The 20,962-nt window shown below is 45.0% G+C and overlaps 2 protein-coding genes across 8 annotated transcripts in view; one reads left to right on the forward strand and one right to left on the reverse strand.

Moving 5' to 3' along the window:
- stk39 (serine threonine kinase 39) overlaps window positions 1-11,311 on the forward strand; it is a 29,446-nt gene extending 18,135 nt beyond the window's left edge. The window contains exons 15-18 of one of the 5 annotated variants that reach the window (XM_027010205.3): window positions 6,157-6,209; window positions 6,531-6,599; window positions 6,715-6,779; window positions 9,759-11,311. In XM_027010205.3, the coding sequence (XP_026866006.3) occupies window positions 6,157-6,209; window positions 6,531-6,599; window positions 6,715-6,779; window positions 9,759-9,833 (262 nt within the window). In that variant the 3' untranslated portion in view covers window positions 9,834-11,311. Of the gene's footprint in view, window positions 1-6,156; window positions 6,210-6,530; window positions 6,600-6,714; window positions 6,780-9,758 lie in introns of those variants that run through there. The other 4 variants (XR_014123450.1, XM_081713602.1, XM_081713605.1 and 1 more) reach the window with 4 other exon arrangements.
- Window positions 11,312-13,772: 2,461 nt separating this feature from the next.
- The window catches only part of b3galt1b (UDP-Gal:betaGlcNAc beta 1,3-galactosyltransferase, polypeptide 1b), a 70,385-nt gene continuing 63,195 nt past the window's right edge, over window positions 13,773-20,962 (reverse strand). For all 3 annotated transcript variants that reach the window (XM_035523581.2, XM_081713606.1, XM_081713607.1), the window contains exons 3-4: window positions 16,041-16,078; window positions 13,773-15,052 (exon numbers count right to left, since the gene is read on the reverse strand). In XM_035523581.2, coding sequence (XP_035379474.1) covers window positions 13,798-14,829 — 1,032 coding nt within the window. In that variant the 5' untranslated portion in view covers window positions 14,830-15,052; window positions 16,041-16,078 and the 3' untranslated portion in view covers window positions 13,773-13,797. The remainder of the gene's footprint in view (window positions 15,053-16,040; window positions 16,079-20,962) is intronic.

A 20,962-nucleotide genomic window follows, 5' to 3' on the forward strand; every position in this document is an offset into this window, starting at 1 on the left:
AGCGCAGCTGAGCAATGAACAATACAGAAGTCTTAACAGCCGTATTCAAACCTGTTATAGCACATAAGAGACACTCAGAGGAGCCCGAGGGGAGTGTTAGTAAGAGGTGGGGTTTTGATTAGAGACGGTGATCAGAGATGCTCTGAAGGTCAGTTTTCGAGCGGGAATGTTGTGTCTAGGGAGCGTGTTTGAAGCGTGTTCGGCGTGCGGTGAGCTGCACGGCTGCACCTGGCGCCGGCTCTGTTCTGGCTCGTCGCCTTCCGCTCATCAGGGCCCTCGACGACGAGTCCAATAACTCAGGTGTGGCGGAGCAGAGACGGCGGAAGCACGTGCCCCGCCTTAGACGTCCGCCAGCCGCGGACTTCTAACGCACGAGTCCCCGCGTGGGCGGTAATACACGAACGCCACCGTAAGCGCGTACGGGGGGAGCAAGCTAAGCGGGTCTAATTCTGCGGTTTGTCTCCCGCTTTGCGCCGTTCGGCTTCACTGGGATCCAGTAACGGCAGGCTCGGGCGCCGATTCCCCTCACGTGCGCGCTCGCGCTGCTGTCGTCGGCCCCGTTTGCGCTTCCGCTGACGCAGCCGCACGAATCGCGCTCAATGGCTCTCGCCGAGCTCTGTCACCTCCCATTAGCCGTCGAGCCGGCGTCTCGGCCAATCGCTTTTGACGGCTTTTGTGCAAAAATATGATGTGGACGGTTCCGTGGCGGCGTGGGGATGATGTGCAGAGCTGTTTATTTGCTCCTGGTGTACAAGCAGCTTTTTTATGTGGCAGACGGCTGGCTAAGCATCACATTACATTTGATGCGCTCCGGTGATACCTTTTCTGCACAGGGCGAATTACATTAGTCGTATTTCACAGATCAGGGATCAGCTGGAAGTGTTTTTCTTTCTTCCCCCCCCCCCCCCCTCCCCTTTTGACTGGTGTTTCTCCAGCACAGATCCAGCATATTGCAAGTCAAGTGAGTCAGCGTGCGCTTACAGGGATGTGTTTGTTTAGCGATGTTTAGTAAACAGTTTTAATGACAGTAGGCCTCCAGCACTGTGACCTCTCAAAATTAAACATGCTGGGACCTTTTTAATCTTTTAATTTCCTCCTTTCTCTGGATTGTCATCATTAAAATGGCCTGGAAAACTTTTATGCTTGATTTTAAATGACCATTCCAGTAGAATGTGAGTAAGAGCTTTGCAGCAGGCTGTTTGGAAGTTGTCCTTAGATGTCAGCTTGGAGTTGAATTCTAGAGTAAACGCTTTTCAAACTGATTTCCAACACGGGGTTATCTTTTGTGCACACGCGCACTCCTCTTTCTCTGTCCCCTGGCTCCCCTTCCATCAGCCATCTCTCTTCACTGCGCGACCCGGAGTCCACCCTGCGCTGACAGAGGTGTCGCGGTGTCGAGACAGCCACACCTGCGTGTCAGACATGGGTATTTTAGATGCCATGGGCGAGGGAGATAATGGGAGAGAGGAGGCGAGAGGCTAACGGAGAGAAGATAAGGGAGGGAGGGAGGGAGGGCACAAGGAGGAAGAGAGATTAAAGAAGACGAGAAGATTCCACGAGGACACGTCATGAACTGAATTGCGGGTTCTTGTGATCAAGGCACAGGCACGGGTGACTACTGCTCTGCGGGATTAAGGTCAGGCCAAGAGTGTGTGTGTCAAGCAGGCAGTCAGAGTCCCAGGGGGATACAGCTAATAAGAGCTATGGCACTTTGGCAGGAAGTTAGAATTCCGAATCTTGGCAAATTGTGTTGTTTTTCTGTTTATTTCTATTTATTTGTTTATCTGTTTGTTTAGTTTTGAGCTCCGGATATTTCAGTACAAAACCGTTCTCTGTGTTGTAGACAAGTATGTAGGTATATTATTATGAATAATTTTTATAATAACGCCAAAGTCTGAGGGAACTCGTAGAGTGTGAAAAGAGTTGCAGCCACGTACACATACATACCGCATCCACGTCCCACCTCAGACGGCCCAGTCTCCATCACCCTGAATATATGGGGTTGAGGAACGGCCACAGGGCTTAGACGTTGACTTAAATGACATTCTTCGCTGAAAGTTGAAATAAAAAAAAACAAAAAAAAAACACCTCTTTGAGGTTGGACTCTAAGGTTGTAAGGCTGCTACATTACCAAATAGATGGCTGCTCTGCTGGGAAAAACAGCACACACTGATGGAAGAGAAACAATTAATTGTGCTGGAATGATCAATTGAAGTTTTTTCTCTCTAACCCTTTGCAAATAAAGTGGGTAGTGGATGGCGGGCGGGAGGTTTTCTCCTGATGTGCTCTTGCTGCTGCCAGGCTCATAGTAAAGCCCTGTTTGGCACAGTAGATAAGAAACAGAGGCGTGGAGGTTTGGGGCAGAGGCACGCGGGCACAGGCAAGCCCAGAGAGGGGAGAACGACGAGCAGAGATCCAATTTCTCGTGGAGCAGATTTAGAAATCTCCCCACCTGGGCTGTCCCAGGGGCGCCCGGCTCATCCTCCTGTCTCCGTCTGGATTGATTGGATGGCGAACGGCAGCAGGACATTCGTCCTTTCTCCTGCCTTGGCACTGGGAAGGCTAGCGCAGATATCAAGAGGTCCAGGTTGTTCTCTCTGTTTCTCTCTCACTCCCTCCGTCGCTCTCACACCTGTCTGTCTGTCTGTCTGTCTGTCTGTCTGTCTCTGTCTGTCTCTCTCTCTCTCTCTCTCTGTGTGCGTGAGTATGTGATCGAATACAGACAGAAACTTGACCTCTTGGCGAAGAGGAAATCGGTCTGCACAGGAAATGCGGTGTGCGGCTTCTTCCTACACCTTCACACCTTCCACTAACAGCAGCTGCACAAGCGCAGCAACAGAGCGGCTCACTCCCTGCTCCGATGTTAAATATATCTCACCCATTTAAATGCCGCAGCAGTTCACACCGCACACCTGAGTGTGTGTGAACACGGCTGCTGTGATGCCGTTGATTCCACACTACTGAGAAAAAGTTCCCACAGTTTTTCAATGTATATAAACGCCTTTAACAAAAGCAGAAAAGGGCTGAATTGTCAGACTGCCCTCTGGGTATGCCAGTCAGCGCTGTCAGTGCAGACAGCTCCATCCGGCCTCCTTCCGAAGTCGGAACATAACAAAAAAGTAGGTGGAGATTTTACCCACCAGTTCTGCTGCACTGCTGATCCTCACAGCCTGGCCCTGTTTATCCCCATTACAGTGTAACCCACTTCTCGCTCTCTCTTTCTCTCTCTCACACTATCTGCCTCTCACTCTCCCTTTTCCCTTAAATAGATAGATTGAGATGGAAGCGTCAAGGTTCGTAAGTTAGTCGTGCCTGTGACGGACGTTCAGGCGCCTCCTCCTCCTCCTGCCTAATAACAAAGTGCTTTTCTCACCGTATCCCTCCTCTGCCCGCTGACGTCGCCCGCACGCCCCTCCAGACAGCTGCATACCCATTCCTCTAACTGAGCGACGTGCTGCAGGAGTGTGCTGGTGAATAAAGACGGGGGTTAAATCTCCCGCGTGCACCTTTGGAAAGCGGCTTAAGTTGCAGCCCACACCGCGGTCCGTACTCGGACGTGCATCGTCGACTTGGAGCCACGACGGGGATTCATGCCGGCTCTGAGCTTCACGACTGTCCGTCTTAACGTCGTCCTCATTAAACTGTCACTACAAGCGTTGGACTTACGTGGGCAGTGTCAGGGGATATTTTTCAAACTCACATGAGATCAGTAATAAGTGCTGTCAGCCTAATCTGGGATTGGAGGAAATTAAGCTAATGCAACTGTCAGTCTTCCGAATCAGACCAGTTGGCTGTGCAGCACAGCTGGAGGGAATGTTTTTTAATAGTGATCAGTGAAGTAGAACACACACACACACATTTGTAAGACTAAACATAGGACAATTAACTGCGTATATGTCTCTGTGTGTGAATACAAGTATCTCACTTACCCGTTCTTCATATCAATGCATTAATATACACTTAGCAAGTGTTTTGATGTACTTGCAGAGGTCTGTCTGCTCCTCTATTTGGGACATGGGCTAAAAGTAGTTTGGTTGCCAGGGACTTGGTATGGATTACGTTCGAGCAGTGTGTACCGTGCTCAATAGCCAGACGTCCAGTTTCCTCTCTCTCCCCATTTTTAGCCCAGTCGAGCTAATGGACACGTGATAAAAACCGTCATCTATTTGAAGACGGAGGATTGATTAAACAAGTGGAATAAGGTGTGCTCCTGCTTGATTGGAACGACGATCTTCAGCCACCCCCGTTCTTTGATTAGACAGCCCTGACTCGGTCGCTGTCGTCGCCGTGACTCTGGGCATGCTCAGTAAGTGCACAGCTTCTCAGCGTAAAGTTCTAAAAGTGCTGAGGAGATCCCACATGGTAATTAGGTGCTGCGCAGTGGTAGTGGGTGAAATCTGATGCCAATTCCACTGGGGTGGCATAGCAGAAGAAACCAACAAAAAATTAGCTTCACATGCCGAACAGAGCATAGAGGAAGTGTAAAAACAGTGTCTCTGTTAGCAGAGAAAGAAATTTAGCAAATAGAAATGGCTGTTGCAATGAGAGGAGAGCGATCAAGGGAGATCAACAGTGTAGGATGCACGTGACCTGGTTGCTTTTGATCATCAGCCATCATCAAGGCGAGGTAGGGACATGCAAAATACCGATTAACACGCTTAGTTGTCTGTTCCAAGCAGTCTGTTTCCTGTGTTACACTGCAATTATTCAGTGTGTGCCATGATCGATTAATACAGGAAGAAACATTTGAGCAATTCTTTCTGACTGCCAGTGTAATTGTTTTCTGAAGTAAATATTATTTCTTGTCATTTTAGGGCCATAACAAGTCCAGACACAGTCCTTTGCAGAACAGTGAGTTATGAGATCTCCTTCCAGTATTTAGCGAAAAGTAGAATATTTCGTCATCCGCGTCTTCCGGAAGAACAGGGGCTTCAGTCATGACCGCGAGGAAAGAAATCAGAATGTAATTTACATCAGAATGCAAATCAGACAAATTATTGATGCTTGTCTTTGCAGTGTATTGTGCTTGTTGCATTTAATTGGCGATATTTTTTTTCTCCCAAAATTGCTAAGGAACATCTTATAACGGGCTGACTTCAGGCGTGGAGCTTGAGCCATGCCGAAAGGTGAGCGGGCTCCCACTCAGGATTGAGCTCAGGCTGTGTCAGTGAGTGTGGCTCCTTTTTACCATCTGCGTCTGTTTGAAATTTCCTGCAGTCAGACTGAAGGAGCCCCCCGGGCGTCATCGCACTCGGGGCACTCAAGCAGCTTTAGATGTACCCTACGGCCTCCTGCAGGCTTAATTACTTCACTCTAGCTGCCTGATAAACACTGTGACAGGCAGGACAAAAACAGGTTTTTGTGAATGCGATTGCATCGTCTTATGCCGAGACCTCCCCCGCGGAGCTTAGTGGTAGTACCGTAGTTGCTGTAAGCAGTGCCTCCCAATACGCGTTTGCCTGGCCACGCCTCCCGTCCACATCGAGCAGGAAGGGGAGGCGATTTTCCTGTACCGTCTCTGCCATGTGCTGTCAGGGTCACCGCGCGCACCACAGCAGGGCTGGCACGGCCGCCGAAGGCCCGCCCCTTTGGGGCGTAGCGACGATGAGGCCCTGCCCATCTTTTCCGCCGTGTCACGGAAGAGCTGCTGCTAAACGCAAGTCAGCAAGTGTGAGACGGCAGCTCAGCTGGGCTGCCAGGGTGATTTCCTCGTGTCGCCTGTCATTAACGGCAAGCCCTCGCTAAGCTGGCCACGTTCAGAGCCACTAGTGCCAGGGCTCCCCCCACCAATGACCCAGATCTGCCTCGGAGGAACTACGGCAGTGTCTCTGCTAGCTGCTAAACTACAGGCATGTCGCAAAACGTTCAGGGTTGGCTATGATAGGCATGTTTTGTTATGTGGGCTTTTCTGAGTGTGTGTGCGCGCGTTACATGCATGTCAGGCACTTCAGACATGCTCAGTGAAACAGCACAGATGGGCTGTGATCTCTCTTGGCTGTCTCTTGGCCAGACAGAGGTGGCCTCATCTCCATCACTGATTCTCTACCTCCTTGACTCCACCCCCCCCCCCACCCCCTCGCTCGCTCTCTCTCTCTCTCTCTCTCTCTCTCTCTCTCTCTCTCTCTCTCTCTCTCTCTCTCTCTCTCTCTCTCTCAGGAACTCGAGGAAGGAGTTGAATGACATACGGTTTGAATTCACTCCAGGGCGAGGTGAGGACTGCTCTAAGTACATCACATTACCATCAGAGAGCTGCACACGCAGGGTGTGACAGGCATGCTCCGCCAACATGCTGCGTGTACGGGACATATGTTTAAAAGCCACACGACCTCACTGACATTTGCAGTCTAAGAGGGAGGGATCTGATATTTCGGTTTGAGTGCTTTGATGTTTTGTGCCAACCTCATGCGCATATGTTTGTAGGAAATCATCTTTGAATTCATTCACTTTATGCCTGTCATCCCATGGGGGTTGTGTGTTTGCGCGTGCGCCTGTGTGTGTGTGTGCACATGTTTGTGTGTGTTTGGTTGTAGATACTGCTGACGGCGTATCTCAGGAGCTGTTTTCTGCTGGTCTGGTTAATGGGCATGATGTAGTAGTTGGTAATGTTTTCCCCACATGCAGTATACCATCCAGCACGTCAGAGTAGCTAAATGCTTCCTAAAGGATTTCAGAAGTGTTTCATATCTATGACAGCACTTTTTACAAATCTTTCAGTTGCTGCTAACCTTCAGAAGATTGTAGAAGACCCGGTTACCTGTAAAGTGCTGACCTTTAAACTGGTGAGTGCTTCAGTGGCTAATGAGGATAAACGGCAGTGGTGAATGTCTTTTTTTTTTTTTTATTTTTTTTTTTTTTAGATTGTTAAATGTTGAATATCAAAGTTACAAGCTCTAAAATAACATACTACATAAGCTTTGGGACTGGAATTAGTCCAACATGCTGAATTGTCGTCTTTGGAGGATTTTGTGCTGATTCACATCAGACTAAGTTCAGAAACCATATTGGGTCATTAGATGTCGCTTGTTGTCTCATTGGGTTCGACTGATTAAAGTTCTGTTTTAGAACAATAACAACATAGATTGTTTTTCACTGTAGTCATGAATAGCCTCAAAATGTTAGAAAACATTGTGGTTTCATTTTATTCACAGTTTTGTGCCCCTCAAATTTGGTGGTGATAAAATATGTCTCAGACAATAGATATAAGACAGGCAATAGATCTCAATTTTGTATTTGTTACATCTGAGACCACATATCACGAAACATCTACTTGATGTTAAATGGTATAGCTGTTACTCCAAAGACTTGGCTGTTGTGCTTGTATGCACAAACTACTGACCGTCTGTTTAACTTCATTCACACTGATGTAAAGGGAACGCGGTGGAAAGGACCCAGCTGTACCCTGCAAAGTCCAAACGAGAGACGTACATAAGTAGCATCCATGGTGCATGCTCGTATTTCATGGCAAATGTTTTCTTGTGAAAATCACAGACGGATTCCATCAACCGTCGATGCCGTGCTTCCTCTCCGAGAGGACAGCATCTTTCTTAAATCCTGCCGCGTGATGACACACGTTCCGTGAATTCCGTTATGCGCAGCACGGCCCGACCTGCGACACTGCAGGAGCCTCCCAGCAAGGTGTATGAGACATTAAACACTTTACACGGGTCCCGCCGGATAGCACAATATGGCCCAGGCCCTGTTTAATCACGCCTTTAGATGGAGTGCTGCCGCGGAGGTAAACAACATCTGTGCCTCCGCGCGCCACATGCACCCCTCTGGTCGTCGTCGGTGGAATGTCTCTTCAGCAGCTGCCGACGTGGCCCCTCTGCCCCACCACTGGCAAATCAAATCTGCTCAGCCTGGGAGGAGCGCTCTGTCTAGGCCCACAGCGCCGGCACCTGTTTTATGATAAGGGGATTTGCGTCAGTCACAGTGAAGTTTATTGTTCGATTTTCACCGGCGGCTTCCTCCAGAGAGCGCGAGCAGCGTCTGGCGCCCGGCCGGGCGCGGGTGAGCCTCGGGTGAGGAGCTTGCGGCCGGAGCGGCCAGGCGGAGGAACGTGCTTGCACGCGTGCTCCTTTTTGATGTGTTTCGCTAATGGTACACCTTCCCGCGCAGCGGGGAAGCCACAGACGCGTGCGGGGCTCCAGGCGGCGTCCGCGCGCCCGCTAAGGCAGAGGGAATCAATAAGTTCTTGGTTGTCCTCTCCCTTGGCATAGTTCCGAATTCTTCACTGAGAGATTACATGTGACTCATCTCACTGATTTTGCGGTGCGACTTCTCTACAAGCCAGTGGTGCCCTTACTGACTCAGTATAGAGAGAGGCAAACTGGGAACCAAGATACGCCTTTCATCACTGACCTTTCATCTTTGTGAAAACACATGTGCACACACACACAAACACACACACACACATACACTTACGCACACCTCCTCCAGCCCAGCTGGAAATTGCTGGACATGCTCTAGCCGTAAGCTGCTTGTCCAGTTCCCTGAGACGGGTGGAGGGGGAGCGAGAGAGATCGATCGCCCGTCAGGCCCTCTCTGGCCTCACTGTGGGTGTTGAGAGCAATAAGAGCCTCGCGCTGCCCAGAGACACATCGGCTTATGTTTGCATACAGCAGCATCCACGTTTTCAGAGGTAGGCACAATTCAGACCTCTGCAGAATTTCACTGCATTTTGGCTTGGGCACCCCACCCCCATACCCCTAATCTTTTCCTTCTTCTCTGGAAGCTGATCAAGTTTATCGTTTAGTTCAGTGCTGATGCACTGACTAATCGATCAGCATTTTATGGCATGTCATATCTTACTCGTGCCAAGTTTGCTTTGAAAAAGTTTTTAAAAAAAACAGACCTAAAGTCAATATGACATAAAATATTGTGAGCCCAAGGTGGTTTCACTACTGTCCCATTGATCAGAGAGCCCAATACAGAAGACAAGTGCACAGCAGGGAAGTGTGTTCGAGAGAGCTCCGGTCAACAGACCAGTTTGCAAGCCCACACAAACGTTCCAAATTATATCACGTAGTCACTTCCCAGGTGGTCATTCAACAGGCGTTCTTACCCATAGCACTTTACACATAGATGTACATGAAACGAAGGCTCAGTTGAGTCACCCAGAACAGCAGAAATATCGCTTTGTTCTTCAGAGAACTGAAACACCCCCACCCCTCCCAACACCACCACCACCAGGGGTAGGTCCTGAAGGAGAGGTGAGGTTCCGCAGTGCGGCTGGATGCTGGTAGCTCTGTCCCCTCTGTCAGGAGCCAGGTCTGAAAATAGATGTGCCTGGGTCTAGCTGCCCCACAACTACCACGAGGCACTCGGAGGCAGCGGAACGAATGGTTCCAGTGCACAGTGCGTCTCCACCGTCTGCGGCACGGTGGATGCGCGCCCGTGCACGTTCACTCGCACCACCTAAAACCGAAGCGTGCAACACAGTCAGGCCTGAAACACAACTAATTACTCCTCCCAAATGAATGCTTCCAAAGTTCCCACAAAAGCATTCACACTTTGAATTCTGTTGTTAGTAACGTAGCAGATTTTGTTGAAATTAGTTATCCTGTTGTCAGCAGGTGAATGTTAATGATTTCAATTACATTTTTCTCGTCTCACTGGCTTTTGTGCCATTACCGGTTTTGAATAACAGAAGAACAAGTAACTCTGTCCTTGACTGGCTTCATAGCCTAATCTGGGACTAAGGATTTAGTTTAGGGATTAATGCTGTTCGTGAAATCTTTTCTGTGTTATGTGTCTAGGCGTCTGGCTGTGACAGCGCAGAGATCCCAGATGAGGTGAAGCTGATTGGTTTTGCTCAGCTGAGCGTTTCCTAATGGCCTCCCTCAGACGCATGAGGATGTAGAGGGGAGGAGGAGGAGGCGGAGAAACGCCACAGGACAAGTAGCCCCCGTGGGCACGGCTTAGTAACCACGCCCATGCTACTCCCAGCTCCGCCTCCTCCCACTGGCCTCTCCCCTCTTCACAATCACCTGCTGCCCTTCTCAATATTGTTTGCATTGCTCAATTTCCTGGACACGCCATCCCGCCCCACACGTCCCCAACCACCCAGGACTCCCTGGTCTGCAGCAACTCTCACAACAACATTCCATTGCTCAGTTATCCAAGTATGGAGCAGAACTCAGCCCTGCTAACTCTCGATGCTCTCAGGTGGCAATAGCTAGTGACTTGAAAAAATAATAATAATAAAATTAGAATTTATGTCGTTATCATTGTTGTGTTAAGCTTTCAGCAAAGCTTTTACTATTATTATTATTATTTATTGAAAAAGATAATGCCTTTTGTGTTTCTTTCCTCTAGTCTTCATGTTGCAAGATTAGCTTTCCTTGGTGCACACGTTAATCCCGCAAAATTTAGAGGCTGTGTTGCATCTCTTAATAGAAGTGCTCCTTCTGAATGTAAGATGTCTTCTTTAGGGGAAAATTAAGCACATTTCCATTGTTCCATAATGAATATTGTTTTATTACAAGTGAACTGTACATATAAGAGATATGTAATCCAGTAAGAATTAATGGAACCATTTTTTTTTTTCCCACTGGATGTATGAAGCACCAAGTGAATGCTCCCATGAGCAAACGTTCTGCTTAATTTTTTCGGGACAGTGTTGATGCTTAAACGCTAGAGGTGCCTTGTTCATTAATCCGTGCCTAAGAACAGAGGTAACAAATTAAGGCTGTCTGAGGCAAAGGCTGCTTTATGTTGCTAAACCAACATTAAGCAGAATTGCTTCACAGCTGATATTCATTTAATAGTATTTACAATGGTTAAATGGCTAATGTTGAGACTACAGAGCCGTAATGCACTTTGACCTTGGCCAGTGCAATGTACACGTGCTTCACCCACGGAGGTTCCTCCAGATTTAACTTAGAAAGCTTTATTGTGTGACAAAAAGTTCATCTTAATGGTAACACATGAACTGTGATGTTTAGACAAGAAACTAGCTCCTAATTTTAAGTAACAGTAGCGCTGTTGTCCTACTAGACTACTACGTGATGATGTTTTGGTTCTAGTATGCAACCATCTCTGATTTATCACAGAAGGATGTTTAAATCAAAACGTATCTACTACTGAGATCTCATTCTGAATTATGAGTCCAAAAACAAGTACATTATTTCCAAATGACCGTTTTCAGTTGAAAATATGATTATATTCAATGAAATCGTTATTTTGTGAAGTTGCATTTTCTACATTATCTGTGGATCCTGTAATTTAGCCCTTGTTTCTTTTCAGTAATCAGCAAAACTGAAAATGTGAGCAAAAGAGCAACCAATAAACGACTGCTATAATTAACAGACCGGATGGCTGGGTGCTGGAATTTACTATCAACTAGATTACTATAAATCAGGTCAAATAAATGTTAAAATTATACTAATATACTAATTATAATACTAACATGCAGTTTTTCCAGACATTTGGCAAATCCATATGCAATGAACATGTCTAAGCACAGATGTCAGCATTTCCCCAACGAGACAGTAAAGAATAATTGGGCTCATGTTTCATATGGAAATGGTTTAACCTCAACAATTATTGTTTGTGAGTCAAAGAAATAAGACCAACAGTGTGCACATTACTATGATCACTTTGATCACAGTATAACTTAAGATATACAATAACATATGTTTAGCATTAAATGTGGTGTTCACACAGGGTCATGGGTACAAAACAATAGAAATGTTTATATCATGCATTCAGCATGTGTGGCAAATAATGTAATGTTAAGTAGTGTGTTGTGCCTTTCATGTGGTTAGATTATGTTAGAGAATTAATGACTATTTAAGGATACTGGGCCCCTGCTCTTAATGTTGCTATGACAGCAGGTTCATGGCCATTTCAGCCACAGATCTCATACAGACACATACAGACAATACCAAATACAGGTCCGATCTGGTCACTGGCTCAGACTGACTTTGGCACTAGTCGTGTTTGGCAGAACTTCTGATGTCTAGACCTAATGCCACTATTTGGCACACTTAGTATCCCTAAGGTAAGAAATAAGATGACGTGAAAATATCTGCTTAAGGTCCCAGGTGCCCCCCGACCACAAACCCCAATTTATTAAAAGGAAATTCCACTTTTTCAGCTTTTAAATAAAGCACCTTGCACCACCGGCTGGCTGTAGGACATCTGTGAAATTGCATCAGTTTTCCCTGTAATTGGAATCAGAAGCTATTTGAGATTACATAATCATAAGGCTACCTTTTGGGAATGCATCCATGTAATACCCGAGTAAGTGACTGTTACCTGTGTTAATAATTACATCTGATGGATTTAAGTTTTGTATTACCGCAGTTATAGGTGAAGCTCCACACACACACACACACACACACACACACACACACACACATATAAATTTCCAGAGGGCATGTTAGTCCCGGTAAGTCATTAGGTCTTAAATATACATGAATGAAACTTAATTAAATAATAAAGAGATGAACACTTCAAAGGAATTGCATTATGCTTGAGTCTTTTATGTTAAAAAATCCACAGTATAATATAACAATACAACAACCTCCCATGGTTCCCATTATCTATGCTTGTCACAGTTAAATGTCACAAATTTCTTAATAGTATGAGTGAATTAAAAAATAAACAAATGAAAATTAAATTTTGGCCTCCACATTTAAGTTCTAGAAAATATGTTTTATGGTCCCGATATTTTCACTGAAGTGCTTCTTAGAGATTGATATGTAACATATACAAGGTGAAACATTCCTTTGAGGAATGTGTTTACAGTGCCGTTTATGAAATACAGTAAATACTTACTATATAATGCTTGATACTAAGTGGTGAGTAATCTCTCTCTCTCTCTCTCTCTCTCTCTCTCTCTCTCTCTCTCGATATATATATATATATATATATAAATGCATATACAGTAATAATACAAATATGAGCCAGCTAAATCTGAAGTAGGGACAGAGTTGCTAAACATTAGTTACAGAAGGTAAGAAAATAATTTTGTCATAATTACTATATACATCTTCACAACATTTTTTTTAAAAAGAAGCTTTTTTTAAAATCCACACATCAACATATAAACAAATAGAACTCAGGCGCTTTCACGTGAAACAGAAGCATCTGTTGGAATACTATTTTAAACACTCGATTAGTGCTGATCACCAACATTTCCATATAATTACATCCAACAGAGTTAAGGGCAATGAAAGGAAAATTGTCAAGAACATTTGAGTTTGGTCTCATCCAATTCCGTGTGCACCTTTGCTGACCAGCTGAGCCAAATTGCTACAGTGCACCGTGCATGTTTATGCATGAATAAGCTTTTAACATATTCTAAACCAGCATGGTGCACCTTCGCTCCATTCAGTTGGCACAGTAATAATAATTACAATGTCAGTAGACTTTTAGCGTACCTTGCATTTGCAAGTCAGCTGTAGGATATTCTCCACTGCTAGGTGGTACAGACCTGACATTTACTTTATTCAATGTTAAGCAAAGGCTCAGTGGGTCGAGTAGAACTGTGGGCATTTTCAGGTGACTAAATATCATTGTTTTTTAAATGTATTTTAAGAAGAGTACTGCATAAGCTCCCTACACACACACAACACACATTTATATATGTGTGTGTGTGTGTGTGTGTGTGTGTGTGTGTGTGTGTGTGCGTGCGTGTGTGTGTGCGTGTATATATATATATATATATATATATATATATATATATATATATATATATATATATATATATATATATATATATATATATATATATATATATATATATATATATATATATTGGCAGGGATACACAATAGTCCTCAGGCATTACTAACACTTGAGATGTTTCTTGCTAGTCATGTCATTCCAGATCCTATGCATTTCCTCCGGGGAGATCTGGTGCACGGTAATGACTCTCCGGTACCTACAGAGGCTGTAAGCCATTTTCCAGTGATTGAAGCCACTGTTCTGATAAGGATGAATGCCAAGCTTCCTTAGGCAAACCCCAACGTAAACATCCTCCAAATGGAGAAGACGTGTGTGGAGGGAAGTCTTATAAATAAGCTCAGCCACATCTGCTGAGAACACATAGCCCGTTCCAGAACAGAAGGGTGGGTACTTGCTCTCTGGGTATAAATCTCTGGGCATGTACCACTTACTCCGCATGTCCCGAATAGGAGAGCCGTTTATAACATACCCTGTAAAATACCTCCTCCTGGGCTTGGTGTCTGGTTTTAGCAACTTGTACACCAAGTTGTCCATGTTGACAAAGATATCGCTGTCTGTCTTCATCACATACTTTGCCTGGTTGCAAAACGTGGCCACCCAGCGCATCCCCATCAGGGTCTTTAGGGTCAGGTTATGGTAGGAGTCCACAAAGTCCTCTATGACAATGTCGTGGAAGATCTGGCTTTCCTGTTCCACCATCTGGTTGAGGACACTGTCCGTGCTGCGTCCGAGGAGGAAGAGGGTGATGATGCGCAGGTCGCTGAATGTGCTCTCGTCGCCCCACGTCTCCCGGATTGCCTGCCGAGCATCAAACTCTTTGTGCGTCGTGCTGATGAGGATCACCAGGTACGGCATGTTCGTCTCACACTTCTTGGGCTCGTTGATGATGAAATCAAACACGTGGGGATTTAACGGACGCGTTCGGATGTTGCTGAAAGTGGTGTTGGCGCTTTTGTGGGCTTTGACTGTCTTCCGTGCAGGCGCAGACAGCGGCCCGATGTAAGACGCCGTGGGTCTGGATATGCTTAGATACCACAGGACACTCGCCCAGCAAACAACCGTCAACACGTAGAGGCATGACACTTTTGAAGGCATCACGAAGCGTTTATGTGCGTTTAGGGTGGTGAATCTCATGTGGCTTCCCAGCCATTAGTGACAGCGCTTCAGGCGAGGTGGTGCACGTCTGCATCAGGCTGCCGCTTGACATTAATTGTCAGGAACGGATGCATTTTTACAGTTTTTTTTTTTTTTTTAAACAGAAAAACCGAGCTATTCTCTCTCCATGAAGAAAAGGCAAGAAAAACTCATTGGGTTCCAAATTTCCCTCCTGACACTCCTCCACATGTTCCACTGAAGTCTGCAAAACAAAAACAGCATGCACATGCTTCAGATGTCTGGCTCTCAACCCAGTCCACAGGGCCTACCAGCCTGTCCATGGTTTTTATTTTACTTCATTTCCAGCACCAATGCGTCTGAACCAGGTAATTAATGGCTGTAGAAAACGACACCTGGCACAGGTGTGGTGCTTGCTGGAACAGAATTGTAGCCATTCTTATGCACATTCTTGCTTTCACAATGTAGACAAAAGAGACTATTATACTGAAAGCAAGAGAACGGCTCTCACGTATAGGTTGCGTTAATGTACTGATCCATTAAAACGCAGCGCTGTCACCACATCATTTGTTACTTATCCCCCACAAACAGGTAGGGAAGGCAAGAAAATCTGAATGTCTATTTGCATTGAACTGTACTGAGGTGTTATTAATGCCCTCATTTTAGGAATGGTGGTTATAAATACAATAAAAAGAATATGCATCTTGATTCAGTATTCATTAGTGTAGTAGCTTCTATGGAAATGAGTATATAATGACTATTCAGAAGTCTCGGGGCTTGATACACTGCTGTTTGATAATGGGTTTCTAGCTTTGCAGCAGCTTATTGGCTACGTCTAGTCCCAGCGGATAAGCACATCGACATGCATGAGAAACTGGGGAACTACACGGATTCTGTACAAAGATCTGATCTATTGGAATCCAAACACTGTGCAGCGCTGAACTCTCATTCTTACAGAGTTTAGCAGTATAGTAGGTTTTTATATGAATACTAAAATGAACATCTTTACTAGGCTTAGTAAAAACCTCTACAAATATTCAATTAATTATCTCATCATTAAATCTGCATACAAGTACATTAATGAATCCTGGTCATTAGAACACAGAAACAACAATAAGAGCATCACTTTTTGATTAATTTCAGATTGTTTGACATGCAACGCAATGCACACAAATATAAATAAGAGGAGGTATCTTAGAAGAAATGTTTTTACTTCTGTTGCATTTGCTTACCATTTATCATCGGCCTTCCAGAGGGGGACAAACATCATCTGAAAGAAAAAAAACAAGCAAAAAAAAATGACAGCAAATAAACTAAACATTAAACATGATTTCTAATTGTGCTCAATATCATATATTATTCGGTATGCAACAAATAGCAATTTGCTAGTTAAATCCACAAGTTGATGTGACCCAGAGCTGAACTCAAAACTTGGTCTAAACTCTCTGTGTCATTAAAGCATGTGAAGTAAAGTGAAGAGTTCCTTAGAGCAGTACGCAGGCAGTTCGCTCTCTGTCCGTGGTCCTGAAAGTCTCTCCCCCTATTTCTGCCTGTTCCGATTCTGCCAGCGCTGTCTGTACTGATTTTCCGCTGCTGGATTTGTTACATTATCTGCTACAAACGCTATCTGTCTCCACTCACAGGGGCTTATTGTGTTTAACATTCCTAATCTGAACTTTGAAGCGTGTTCCCAGACAAAGTGTTACGACAGTTAATAAAAGATAGAATACAAAGGCTACTTAATAAGCCACCACAACTTTGGAACCCATCTGCTTAAAACAATGCTGAACGGCATGGTGAGAGCCTCTAAGGATTAAATAATAGTATCAGAAAGGCTGAGGACACTGTGCATGTACGTGCATGGCTGTGTTAATAAGTATAAACAACAAGGCAAAACTTTTTCCAAGTTTATTTTGCTCCCATTCCTGCACCCATACATGTGCTTATACATATGAATCTCAAGATGGTCTGTGCCAAACATTCGTGCAGGTCGCTGCTGTTTTTCCGAAACACAAAAGGAACTGGTTATCGCCGTTTCCGGGCGTAACCACCAAATTTCATGGATGGCTAATCAGGCTCTGATGAAAGGTATAATGAAGGCCATTCAAATTTCACACCACCTCTCTGCCTCTTCACTCTTTTGCCACGCAAAGTTCAGTGGATGAGAGGCCTGCAGTGTTATGCTGTCATTTCCATTTGGACAGTCCTACTGCACAAAGGGAAGCTGAAGTTCAGGCTCAGGTTACCCAGGGCCGGTGGTGTATTTAGGAGGTTCTGAACGGCGGACTGAAGGGTGGCTGGGAGTTTCGCCGGGGTGGCACCCGCATGTCGATGGGCTGAAGTTCACACAGAAGACATATTTTGCAATTTTGGGGAAAAAAAAGGATCAGCCAGAGAGCCCTTCGAGCACATTATGAAACAAACAACAGAAAGCAATAAACCACACTGTTTGCAAAATAACTGCACACAAAGATCCATTCAAATTCTGCAACTTATATTCAAATTCCAAAGATGCAATTTATGACATGCTGACACAGCAAAAATGAGAGGCAGCCTAAAAGTCTTTGTGTTTCACATACGTCACCACTGGCCCTTATAGTTCCAGTCAAATCATTTCTTTTGGAGGGTGGGTCACTTCAAGGTCAAGAAAACTATGAAAACAAGGTTTAATTTGTGCAAATGCTGCATAGGTAGCATGTTGGACCAAATTAGAGGATTATAGCTAACATTAGATAAACAGTTTAGCAAACAAATGGGACACACAGTTGACTCCCTTTTTAAAAAATGCATGAGGACCTATCTTACAAGTCCTGAAACTGCTTCAATTTGTAATTCAAATGGAAACTCATCCGAATGACTGCTGAAGCTCTTACATTCATGGCCTAATTGAACTAACTGCACAGGACAACTTAACTGATAAACACACCGGCATCACTGAAACAGTGTAAGCGACGGACCCGCAGCAGGGATGGAACCTGGGCATTACTACCATGAATCCATTCATACATATTTTCATAAATGACTTGTTTCAAATTTAAGGAAATATTGCAGCTTTTTAAACCTGAATGTCCATGTTTCACATCACTACTACATGAGAATACATAGAAGCAAGCCTTAGAACAAAACCGCGCAGTTGTTGAGAAGGACTTACAGCAGTAAACGTGTTTCTAGTCAACAGGTTTTAGCCTTTTCCTTTGTAAAAGGAATGACTGTAGTGATCGACCATTTGCCACATATGCAGCAGGTCGAGATCACCTGGAGCATTTCTTTAAGCTTACAAGGAAACGCTTACATCTTCCTGTCCAGACCGTGGGCAAGCCTCAGATGCGCTGTGTTTAATGTGGGGGGGAAATGGGAGAGGGGACTGTACCCCTCGGAGGGGAGGGGACTTGGGCTTTGTCTAGCTCCCAGGATATGAATCCGGTGAACGACACAGCACGAGTAATAGATCTTTTTTTTTCACATTTTCTTGACTAGGTCCAGACTTTAGGTCCTGCTTGAGTTTTTGGGGCAGGGGAGGGAGGGTGGCCTATACTGCCCCCTGTGGTTGTCCACAGCATTCACAGAGCTTCTCCCACTCCGGCTTCAGACGCTCGTATCATTCAGCAGGAGTTTAGAATATCAATCTCTCTCATTAAGATTCTGCCAGAAACATTGCAGATACAATGTTCATTTACAGCTTTGAATGCTATTAATTTCCCATTATATGGCATATAAACCTCATCTTTATTAAGTTCCATAATAAGCACAAAACACCGCTGACCATCTGTTTTGCAAAGAGGCAAAGCAAATGCACTTCTTTGTCAGCACAGATGCACTAACAGGTGCAAAAAATAAAATAACTAAAATAACTAAAAAATAACTTGCCAAATTATGTCGATGTGTTCTGTAGGGAAGATGTAAATTCCCCCTTGAGGACCTTATGTGTGGATTGTGCTTGGACTTCATGTGAATGAGGGTTATGAGGAAGGTTATGAGGAAACGCTGTAATACATGGTCTGCTGCATGGTTCTAGTGGATGCATAGTATAGGGGCAGTCACCTTACCCCAACACTTTATCCCTAAAGCATAGGGCCCAGCCAGTATCCAGATAAAATCACACCTGCTAGCCAGCTTATGCGGTCTCGTCTGTGTCGCACACGAATGTACGTGCACACACGCACACACATGCACTCACGCACACACACACGCAGATGAGATAGTATGGAGATAAAGAACAGAGCTTGTTTATCAGACAGACAGAGAGAAAGTTTTGGTGGTAAAAGCAGATAAAGACTTCTAAAGGGCAAGTGCCCCACATTGAAACATGACCCAGAAGCAGACAGCCACTGTCCATCATAGATAAGCACAGTATGGATTTTGTTTTAAAACTAGTATGAGTTAGAGGCGTATTCAAGGCAAGAAACTTTGAGCAAATGCGTGGTTTCTGGTATTGACGAGTGGAAAATCTACAGCATAGATCTTCCTATCGAGTCTTGCTTTTCCTAGCTGTGATCAACGGGCTATTCTCTGCCTCAGATAATTTGCTGTGTTTTTTTTTATGATGTGCTGCACATTGGATAAATAAACTTCACACTTCATTATTCATATTTTCCCCTTAACTGAATGCATTTACAGGGTCTATGCTCTCTTTGGAAATGACATTTTGACCCTTAGATTTACAGAAAGAAAAAGTGCATACAAATGCATATTGTACACAACGCTTACAAGCTGCAGTCTATAAAGCACTTTTCTACTGGAACAATAGAATGTACACTGTTCAGCAACACAATGGTAATCAATATTAGTACTATAATAGCACAATAAGACCTTTTGTAATACACAACCATGAGGAAATCACAAAATAGAGATATTCACACACACACACACACACACACACACACATCCTACTGTACAAGCTCTCATTTATGACCGCCCTTCATGTAACCAGAATTGTTGATAGAATCCCATCATAAATAGTAAATATTAAAAAACCTAAATAAATTCACAGGTGCTGTGCTCATTTGTGTGACTGACAGGAGCTCACAGCAGCAACAGAACAGGAAGTGGGAAGCACTGGAGTGGCTGTCAGGAAGCCGCACTGTAACACTCCTCTGTCTGCTCCATCACCTTTCACATACTCTGCCTATCCCCCACAGTAATTACAGCATGTCAGTGATGCCGAACACCCGCGTACACACAGGGGCGCCACACCACGCCACCTGCCATCCACATGCTCTCCGCACTTCAGGCCCTGTGATGCTAAGTGGTAGTAAAAGGCAGCTCTCCTCAACGTCCCGCACTGATCGCAGATCAGATGGGCGGGAGAGCGTTGGGGTGAGATTCGACTGTACCGCGGTGAACGGGAAAGTGCAGACAGTCAGACAAGATGTTACAGCCACAGACAGTCTCTGCGGCGTGGCTGAAAGGAGTGATACTGACCGATCCAGTGCGGAGGCTAGACATACAGGACAGATCTAGAGTGAAATGGGTAAAAATGAGCTCAAGCTGGGTTAAATGGGACGGTGTTGCATGTTCCGCAGGGAAATTTCATGTCCTAATTCATGAGGGTTGCGGGTCGTGCCCTGAGGAACCACCCTGGTTTGGAGCAGAAGGGCGGAGAGCCGAGGCGTCGCCGTCACACCCATCCATCTTCGCCAGCATGGAGAGACGTGCAAGCCACATACTGCGCGCCTCTGCCTGCACACACACACACACACACACACACACACACACACACACAGACGGCCATCGAGGAGGTATCATCTAATATAACAACTGGATTAAATGCACAGCAAGGATCACTCATGAGTCATGGTCTAGTGGGATAGCACAAAAGTGAGGTCAAGGAGGAGTAATGATGTTACACAGAGATACGGACGGGGGACAGTTGCCCTTTTTGGCTCTGATAATATATTAGCCAACGTCCAGGTAATTATGTGAGATGTTCTACTTTCACGCTATAAACGCTTTACCAACTTCTGCGGAATGTATCCTAATGCAGTTCTTGTTTTGTGAATATGTAAAACTGTATCTTAATTACAGTGACAACAGCAACAACAAACACAAACAAACAAACTCGGGAAATGACTCTGAACACCAGTGTGAAACGGGGAGTTCACTGTGGCGTCCTGAAACGTCCCCTTTATCAGCGCTCTCACTACTAAAGCTACAG

Source organism: Electrophorus electricus, chromosome 4, assembly GCF_041902795.1.
Source record: "Electrophorus electricus isolate QZ-2024a chromosome 4, ASM4190279v1, whole genome shotgun sequence".
In the NCBI taxonomy this organism is placed as follows: domain Eukaryota; kingdom Metazoa; phylum Chordata; class Actinopteri; order Gymnotiformes; family Gymnotidae; genus Electrophorus; species Electrophorus electricus.